At 37.3% G+C, this 9,796-nt stretch overlaps 1 protein-coding gene across 1 annotated transcript; it reads right to left on the minus strand.

Moving 5' to 3' along the window:
- Positions 1-316: 316 nt before the first annotated feature.
- Spp1 (secreted phosphoprotein 1) lies at positions 317-7,257 on the minus strand. Its single transcript, XM_004661612.3, has 7 exons — positions 7,116-7,257; positions 5,985-6,052; positions 5,858-5,896; positions 3,513-3,593; positions 3,210-3,251; positions 1,439-1,762; positions 317-788 (listed from the first exon to the last, which is right to left on the minus strand). The coding sequence occupies exons 2-7, from the start codon at positions 6,036-6,038 to the stop codon at positions 369-371; spliced, it is 960 nt and encodes a 319-aa protein (XP_004661669.2). The 5' UTR covers positions 6,039-6,052; positions 7,116-7,257; the 3' UTR covers positions 317-368.
- Between the last annotated feature and the right edge of the window lie 2,539 nt (positions 7,258-9,796).

Below are 9,796 nucleotides of genomic sequence, written 5' to 3' on the forward strand. Positions count from 1 at the left end.
TTTAAAAAACAAAAGATTATTGTGACACAGAATGTTATAATTTTTTAATGTGTATAAGTGCCTTGCCTTCTTCTTCATACATTTCTATTCATAAAAGAATAACAATCATTAAAATACAGTGGTAGTTTTCATTTTGTTCAAAGAACATAGAAAAAATGCTGAAGCTTTTGGGTTACAAGGGTGTTTCCATGAAGCAACAACTAAACTAATAATGATCAACAACACTGTTTCCTTCTCACACATATGTGTCTATTTACTAAATGGAGAAATAAGCATTTCTTATTCTCTCTTAGCCCTCATTAATGTATTTTCTCTCTCTCTCTCTCTTTTTACTAAAAGCCAAGTAAGAAACTGTATGTTTTTTTTTTTTAATTGACTTCTGAGGATGTACTATCTAACTCATGAGAAATGCGAAATTTCAGGTGTTTCTCTTCTTCCCTGCTCTTGGGGTCTGCGACCAGCTTGTCTTCCTGGCTGTGGACTTCCTGACTGTGGAGCTCCTGGCTGTGGAACTCCTGGCTGACTTTGGAACTTTCACTGCTGTCAATTCCATCCGAATGCTCAATGCTCTCATGACTGGTCTTCTGCTTATACTCTCTGGGCTGTTCATGGCTCTGGGTCTCTACGCTCTGGTCACCCAGCTGACTTGATTCATGACTGTCCTTCGCATGGCTGTCCCAGTCAGAGGGCACGTGCAGATGCCGGGCAACAGGAACGACCTTGAGTGCATCATCAGACTCCTCACTTTCCATGTGTGAAGTGAGGTCCTCTTCCGTAGCATCAGGATACTGAACCAAGCACAAATTGAAGAAGAATTATGTGAACAGTTATGGAAGAGAACATTATAATTCTTTATCTTTAACTTTTAGGCCAAATCATACTGAATCTTGATTGTCCAAATTTTACTGAAGAAATGAGATTTGTATGTATTTTGTACTTTACCAATAACTTTCACATACTTGTTTCTAGTTTAACAGGTATATCACTTATAATGTAAAGAAACTTATGAGCCTTCATGGCTCATGCTTGTCTCATTATCTCTGACTTATATTAAAAGAAATTAAATTGAAAGTTAAGAGTAAGTTGTGACCCTAGATCCAGGCCAGATCCTTTGGCTAAGTTCGTATTTTGAAATTCCTCTTAATTTCAAATTATGACCACTATATCATGCAAATAATTACTTCCTTTTGAAATAATTTTAAGTGTGAAATAAATGGGTGTAAGAAATGCTTGAAAGCCAGGGTTTGGAAAGATGGAATTATGTGTGGGAGACAAAATTAGGAAGATATTATGCAAACTTGAAGCTAGGACTACAAGTGGTAAAAGGCTTTGTAGTCAAAGATCATAGATGCTTCCTGTCTGATGAATGAATTTGCAGGTCCTGGTTTCCTAGAAGTGAGCTCTAGTTATAAGCATTATGTTATGACCAGGGATTTACCTTAGCATCAGAAATGTGGAATGTCCTAGACTTTGACTTCAGCCTGTAAACCACGCTATCACCTCTGCCATCAAAGGTTTCCACTGTAGGAACAATTGGAGTGAAATCTTGAGTTTGTGGACCATTAGTGGGCACATCAGTGACCAGTTCATCAGACTCATCAGAATGATGAGATTCGTCAGAATGGTGAGAATCATCATGATGATCCGTGTCCTCAGAGTCATCTGAATCAACAGAGTCATGGCTATCCACATGGTCTCCATCATCATCATCATCATCATCATCCATATGGTCATGGCTTTCATTGGAATTGCTTGGGAGGGTCTAAAACATCAAGACAGTCCAACAAGTGATGTTTGAGTTCTATTTTGCTTCACCTTTATGCTGCACTAGTTTTTCTAGAATTATTTTTAATTTCAACATCTTTTATTATCATATAGCATTTATAATATACTCCATTGTTTTTAGGCACCAAAATTGGCATCTTCTAATTTGTCTGTTTTTTTTTTTACATGTTTCTGGTAGGGTGCATGTTTGTATGTGTTCATATGTGTGTGCACAAGAGTGTAGGTGCTTGGGTGTGGAGCCCAGAAGACAAGCAGTATCTTTCTTTAGGTACATTATCCACTTCTTTTTAAGACAGAGTCATCTATTAGCTTGGAGATCACCAATAAAGCTAGACTGGCTGGTTAGAAAACTCCAGAAATCTGTCTGCCTATGCCTCTCCAGTGTTCAGATTACAGGTTGGCATTTTTATGTGGGTATTGAGGAACAAACTCAAGTCCTCATGCTTGAGAGGTAAGCACTTTATTAACTGAGTTAATTCTCGAGTGCCTCTAATTTGTCTTTAAACACAGGGATAAATAAACAACAGTTTATCAAATTCAGTGATATAACACATGCACAGATAAATAATTGTGAGATTGATGCTTTCTGTATGAAACACAAGTTCTCAAGATATTAGAGCATCTGTTTCTTTTTTTAAAAAAAATTACTTGAAAGAGACAGAGAAAGAAGCAAATAAAGAGAGAGCATGGGTGTGCCAGGGCTTCCAGCCACTGCAAATAAGCTCCAGATGCATGTGCCACCTTGTGCATCTAGCTTATGTGGGACCTAGAGAATTGAGCCTGGGTCCTTTGGCTTTGCAGGCAAGTGTCTTAACTGCTAAGCCATCTCTCCAGCCCAAGCACATCTGTTTCTTAATGTATATATCAAAATCTCTAAGCCTTCCCTATTATGTGTAGTCTATTATAATGTATATCTATGTATGGCTACATAACTGTAGCTCAGATCTGTTCATTGAGTTTAGAGCTAAAGTCTATGAAACTCCAAATCAGCAAATATAATGAGTCCTTTATTTAATTTTCCTTATTAGAGATGTTTATTTGCCTTGCTCAACAAATATATTAATGATCCTAATAAAAAAAATACTTGCCTAATAAACTATAATATCAGCAGCAGAAACATACTAAGGCCAAAATCCTTGCTTGGGTAGTATTAATGATGTGCTTATCCAATATTAGACAAGACTCCTTTATGCTACCTTAAAAAAATTGCAAGAGGCTGAAAGATTCAAATAATAGGCATGTGTAGATTTTCTGCATCACTACACTTATCTGAATAACCCCTTTATTTTTGATGTATAAAAACACACATTTACTTTCTAAACAAGGTTTACAATGAGATTTACTGCAGAACTTGCTAATGGAATTGCTTCTAAAGAGAATGAAGCCATGGTTTCTCTAGGTCTCCAGTGAACATGAGAACTTACCTCTTGTCTGAAGTCATTTGTTTCTTCAGAGGACACAGTGTTCTGAGGAAGAAATGACACATATTAGTACACATCATGCATGCTCAGCTATTTGCTTCAAAAGTTAATCTTTTCAATCTAAATCAGGTCTTGTTTTTCAGCCTCATTGGTGGGTGGCTTATAGTAGGAAGAATATAATATGGTAGACCCACTGGTATTCTAGGTACCCACGTACCAGTGGTCTGAAAGGATCCTGATAACAAGCTTGAATGACATTGGTAGCTGTCTATTGTTTTGGCTTAGTTTTGAGAAATTTAAACATACCTGTGGTGCTAGGAGATTCTGCTTCTGAGATGGGTCAGGTTTTAACCATGTGGCCACAGCATCCAAGTGTTTGTTATAAATCTATAAAAAAAGGTGTACTTGCCATCATCACAAAAAGAAACATGGAGATATCTAAGTGATAAACTGGAAAAAGCAGCTACACACTTCACCATTCCTGATGTCAAAGCATCATATGAATTTATCTAGTCATCTACTACTTTAGACATCCTTTTTATAATTTATTTTTCTTAATTCATTTGTTGAACTTGTACATTGGACCAGACCCTCTTCAAAGTGCTTTGCAAATATTAGTTCATATGGGTCTCTCCACCCTCTCTGATATAGGCATCAGCATTTCCCCCACAATACCAAATAAGAACCTGAACACCAGTATGGCTGAGTGGTAATAAGTGGCAGAGCTGAGGTTCAAAGCCAGGTCTACTGCTGTCACACTGATCTCACCACTGTGATTTCCTAGTCTGTCTTTGCTGGATGAACTTTCCTCTCAGGTAAACCATCCTAGAGCAGATGTGCCTTAATTGCCATCATTCTTCATTTCCTCTCCATGGAACACAGAAATGTTCTAAGACTGCACTGTCTAATATGGTATCCTTAGTCAAATGTATCCATTTAAATATAAGTTAAGAATAAAACAATTCAGTTCCACAGTTATAATAAACCACATTTTCAGTGTTGAATAACCACATGCATCAGATCATGAGAAATAATGCTAGTACACAGAAGTTTATTGCTCTGAGGTACCAAAGGTAAATAGAATAGCCTTTCTTCTAGGCAAGTTAATTTATTGGGAAAATGACAACATGCTAATGCAGAGTGGTATCATCTATATCAGCTGTGATGACCAGGCCAAATCACTTCACAGCCATGCCACAGAGGAGACTCCTGGAGGTTCTACCTATCCTTCCCATATTTACCTAAGGAGGCTCAGAAGGAATTTTCTCATGGCTGGCTCTACACAGAGCAGTTTTATATTGGGCATCTCAGAATTTGATACTTGATATAAACTTGATATAAAGTTTCCTTGCCTTAAACAGATGTACAAACTACTGGACTAGATGAGTTCAAATTTCCACAGTCTCTCTCTTTTTCTATCTATGTATCTATGTATCTATGTATCTATGTATCTATGTATCTATGTATCTATTTATCTATCTATCTATCTATCTATCTATCTATCTATCTATCTATCTATCTATTTCAGGTGGTATATGTGATGAAGGCTCAGGAAGACTGCATTTATAAGTTAAATTTATAATGTAAAGAGAGCAATATGAAGACTACATTTCCTCCTGGACCTATATTTCTGGAATTCTAAAAAGTTGCACTTTGACTTCTTCATCTATTTCTTAAATGCCATTGAATGACCTGTACTGTTACGGCTTCATGTACCCTTAAGAAATGCATCCTTGCCACATTTGAATCTATTTTCAAAGTACTAACTGTTGACTATTTCTTCCCTAGAAATGTTAGCTTTTCCATTTTGTTATTGTGATTCAACAACTGTGTCTCAATTCTGTTGGAAAACAGGCACACCCACACACACCTATTCAGACAGCACACATACACATAAACACCTCCATGATGGTCTTTATTAAGCAATCTCACTGCAATGACTCCAGACAATTCTATACTGGCCTTTATTCTGTTCATCTGGAACTGGACTCTCTGTGCCTTTTTGTCCAAACTCCTCAGCACAAGGCCCACTTGTGTTTGGTTGGCACAGTTTCATCTATTGTGGAAGGGCAGGTACATTTCTGCTATTTGCTTGTCAAGTAATTGCAGTAAGAACAGAATTTGGTTTGGTTTTATGCTGACTAAGGAAAATGTGATCTAAAGTCAGCTGACAAGCACAATAGATTCAAACAGCATAAAGAGACTTTCTTTTCAGAGAGGGAGTCTTAGCAAATATCTCAGGCAATATTATGAATATCATGGTCCTACAAAGAGTTCTGGCCAACATCTGAGATACATTTTAAACCCAGCCTTTCACTAAGTGAAGCAAAGGATGGCATTTTCTGCTGTCAGAATATTGACTCAAGGAGAGGAAATGCCATACATTTATATAATATGAGTCCATATTATATAAATGACAATGGTCTGAAACACTGTTTGATTGTACTAAAATGTCTAATTTTAAGAGGACCTATTTATTAAAAGCTATGGCATGTTTGGAACTATCCTCGGTCTATAGTAGTCAATAAACACAAAGGAACAGGACTGATTGCGAAGGTAAGAAAATGTCAGCAATAAAACCATGTTTGTAGCAACTTTTGTAATAGTTTCATAAATTCTCCAGTTATATGATAAACCAAAAAGATGCTTACCAGTGTTTCCTCAGAGCTTCCAGAATCAGCCTGTTTAACCTTTGAAACAGAAAGATGAAATGCAATGTCAATGCGTCCCTAGACCATTTATTTTCCAGAATTTTCTCTATGACTCAGCTGTACTCACCGGGAGAGAAGAGGCCAGGCCAAAGAGGCAGACGCAAAGCATTGCGGCTCTCATGGTGGTGGTATTCCCTGCAAAATATTCTGTCAGCAATGCTCCATATCCTGAGAGGTGATAGCATTCCTCCTACTTCCACATAATAGTCACACAGAAATTATACCCTATGGCATCCCTTCTCCTTCCTAGAGAAAACTTTTCCAAGTTAAAGACTTCTGAGTTAGTATCAGTACCATCTCTTGTCTCGATCTCTCACTGTTAGCAAGGGAGAAGGAAATTCACAACTCAACATTTATTCAACGTTTGAATTTGCAGTCCCTGAACTTATACCACTACTGTCTGCTATCTCCATCTTAAATCAGTTCTGTAGGGATTTGATAATTAGAATAAGCAAACGTGATAGTACTTTTTTTTTTTTGCAAGGTAGAAAAATCAAAAAGAGAAAATATAACTGTGAGAGAAATTTGCTTTTTTTTAAAAAAAGAAATCCAATATTCATTTCAAATTAAATTATTAAGAAGTTGGTGCTTAGGTGAAGTGAAGCTATATTTGAAGCTAGTCATTAAAGAAAAAGACTCTAGAAATTTAAAATGGAAAACAGTCAGCAGTTTCTATCTGTGCTAATGAGTTTATACGGCATCATATAGGTATCTTAGTAAAATTCTTAAAATCTGAATATAGAAACAAGCTATTAAGAAAGGTTTTCCCCTTGAAAATGAATTAAGTTGCTAGAAAATAATAGTATCTGTGGCTTATGGTAGCTCAGAAGATGTTTCTTTTAATACCTGCTTAGTCATGTAGCAACTTTAAAATGTTGGAAGTATAGCTTAAAATGATAAAGTTATAATCATTTCAAACAGATATTGTTTACCGTTTTGTCTGATTAGGAGCAATAAATTGAGTCTTTTTAAGGATCTAAGAAGTATTTTTAAGTTTTATATTAGACTGGCTTTCAAGTTACCTGGAAACCTTTGATCTAAGAGATTGGTAATAGCTGTCCTGCTTATTCAAAAGATTAGAACAATTCATGCCTGACTGCAGCATTACAGTTAAAATCATCTTCCCCACACCTCGGACTTCCCCGTGGAATTCGACAGAATGAATGTACGGCCACACAGCAGCCAACTGCAGGCTTACCTCGGCTGGAGTCCGCTGAGAACGCTGCACCGGGAGGCAGTCGGAGGCAGAGGATGCTGAGCTCACTGCCTCTGTCCTGCTGCTGACCGCCCAGACCTCCCGGAATTTAAACGCTATTGCAGACGGCTCCACCAACACAGGAGGCGGAGCGATGTGTCATGAGGCTGTTGCCACTGCCCAGCCCACCTGCTCCCACACTTCCCCTCTGGTTTTGTGGTTTAAAAAAAAAAAAAAGAAAGAAAAGAAAACAAAACACACACACACGCACAATCTACAGTTAAAACTACTTGTCTGCAGTATCATTAACTAGCGTTTTCATTTATGGGATTGGCATTTAGCACCCTGAAAGAGCATTTAGAGGTCCATAAAGAAGGGAACAGTTCTTACAAAGCTTTTATTTACCGTTTTGTTTATTTACTTACAGTTTCTGAATTTGTGGAAAAATGTTAACATAAGTTAAACCCAAAGGAGAGGAAATCGGATGGAATTCTTTTTTCACTTTAAGTTACAGATAAAGGTCATACTGGCAAACACATTTGTCTCTATCAGCCTTATTAAGGACTAGAAAGCTATTGTTTCTGCACACAAAGAGTTCAGAGAACCTCGGGCTTAGCTATTCAATAGCTCAATTTTGCCAAGCCTGGTGGCTCATGCCTGTCATCCCAGGGAGAATGAGGTCAGAGGATCACTGTGAGTTTAGGGCCAGCCTTGAGCTATGTAGTGAGTTCTAGGTTAGCTAACAGAGTGAGACCTACCTCAAGCAACAAACAAACAACAGGCCAGTTGTGTTATTGCAAGTATGTGACAGCTTGACATTTAGACAGATGCCATTAGTGATATTGAAATTCCTATAAATATATAGCTACATAAAATAGAGGAAAGGCAAGTTAGTCTAGAGGTCACCTGAACAAAGCCGTTTAGGACTGACAGCAGCTGGACAGTGATGCGACGAAACCCAGACTATGGCTTTCAATCCACTCTGTCATTATTGTCCTCTGTGACCTTGGACAAGTCTGCTTGTACTGGTTTCCTCCTCTGTAAATCCAGATGCTATTGTTGGAGGCAGGATTGTTTAGACACCGACTTTTGTAAAATTAATAGTATTTCCCACATATTACATGCAGAGGATCTGTATATTTTAAATACTCTGCATGTTAAATATTTCTGAAAATTTTAACCCAAGCAAGAAGTCATGACTTGTAATGTTGTCTTTAAATTAGGATGGAGATAGATGTAAGGTCTTCAAACTATATGCTCAAAAGAGTAATTTGAATATCTCTAAAGGAATAGTTTATACTCTGAATTGTCTTTTTCTAGTTTTTCTCCTAGTAGATATATAATTGGCTACTTAAGAAGAAAAGTAAATTTTAATGTTTGTATTAAGAAAATTTTACTGAGCATTAAGTATTCTAATGGAAGAAAATTACGGATGAAGTTTGAATATTACAGTAGAATAACGAGCTAGCATAGCTCTAAATCGGTCTTAAATATTTAATATCATCCTCTGATTACTCACTCTCTTCCTGTACCTTTCTCAGTTGTGAAGTACAGAACAAGCTGTTTATTTACTTTACAACTCATGGTAAGAGTCATGTGTGAAATGAGATTAAAGCTAGATCATCCTATTATTACATCAGTTTGAAGTTGTCAGTCCTAGCTGCCAAATATTGCTTTTTATATAAACATGGATTAAATAATTTCCTATAGTGTAAGTAGTCCATAGGTTTTATAAACATTTGAAGGGCATGTGCCTCTTGAATTAGATGTATTACAAATGAATGGATATTTTTTATTTGAAGGTTATCAGCACACTCTTGATCAAGATGGCACCAATGTCTGTAAAATATAAACCACCTAGGTTATAAAGTTATAAACTAGACTTCTCATTTCTTCTTTAATTTTTTTTTCCTTTCAGCACATAAACCACATAAGCTTATCATGTTTTTCATTTAGTGGAGGGAAGTCCACAAATTCTAAAAACAACTTGATTTCCAGAATTCACTATAGTTTACTGTGTGCCCACAGGAATGATTCAATATGAATTATGACATCCTGAGGTGAACTGCATGACCCTTTATAGGACTCTTCTCGTGGGTAGCTCCAAAGTGCCACATGATGGCAGCATTTCAGGAAAGGATGTCTGTCCACAACCTGGTTCTAGAGATTTTTCTTATTGCAGCAGGAGAGCCATTCATGTATTTAATGGCAAAGTCACTATACAGCTGCAGAGGCCTCCATTTCTCAGAATTCCAGGTGGGGAAGTATTTCCCAACATTGACCTGCTATGCAACCAGGGTCAGAGACCAAGAGAAGCAAAGCTCTCCTCTGTGCTCTGCTGACGCCTTCAGCAATCTCACACAATCATACCCTTCCCTTTTCCTGCATTCATTCGAAAGGCTCCTGATTCCCAGTTTGCACTCAAAGTCAAGTCTGGTGAATTCAAGGGTTAGGGATGTGTCTGGACACTTCAGGGTTGAGAAGATAAGTGATTTGTAATTGGACAACCCTGTAAAGTATGGAAGGATAAAGTGTCTATTCCGATTTTTGAGGAGTCTCTTGTTTTTTTTTTTTAATATCTTTATTTATTAGCAAGAAAGAGAGAGAGAGAATGGGCATGCCAGGGCCTCTAGCCACTGCAAATGAATAATAGATGCATGCATGTGCCACCTTATGCATCTGGC

This window comes from Jaculus jaculus, chromosome 2, assembly GCF_020740685.1.
Source record: "Jaculus jaculus isolate mJacJac1 chromosome 2, mJacJac1.mat.Y.cur, whole genome shotgun sequence".
Classification (NCBI taxonomy): domain Eukaryota; kingdom Metazoa; phylum Chordata; class Mammalia; order Rodentia; family Dipodidae; genus Jaculus; species Jaculus jaculus.

What these genes read in the sequence shown, in the direction of transcription:
- Spp1 (XM_004661612.3), bottom strand. Translation starts at nt 6,038, where the DNA reads ATGAGAGCCGCAATGCTTTGCGTCTGCCTCTTTGGCCTGGCCTCTTCT. An exon ending in AGAATCTCCTAGCACCACAG is followed by an intron (nt 3,252 to 3,512) that starts GTATGTTTAAAT and finishes TTTCTTCCTCAG; the next exon opens with AACACTGTGTCCTCTGAAGA. An exon ending in CAAATGACTTCAGACAAGAG is followed by an intron (nt 1,763 to 3,209) that starts GTAAGTTCTCAT and finishes TTGATGTTTTAG; the next exon opens with ACCCTCCCAAGCAATTCCAA.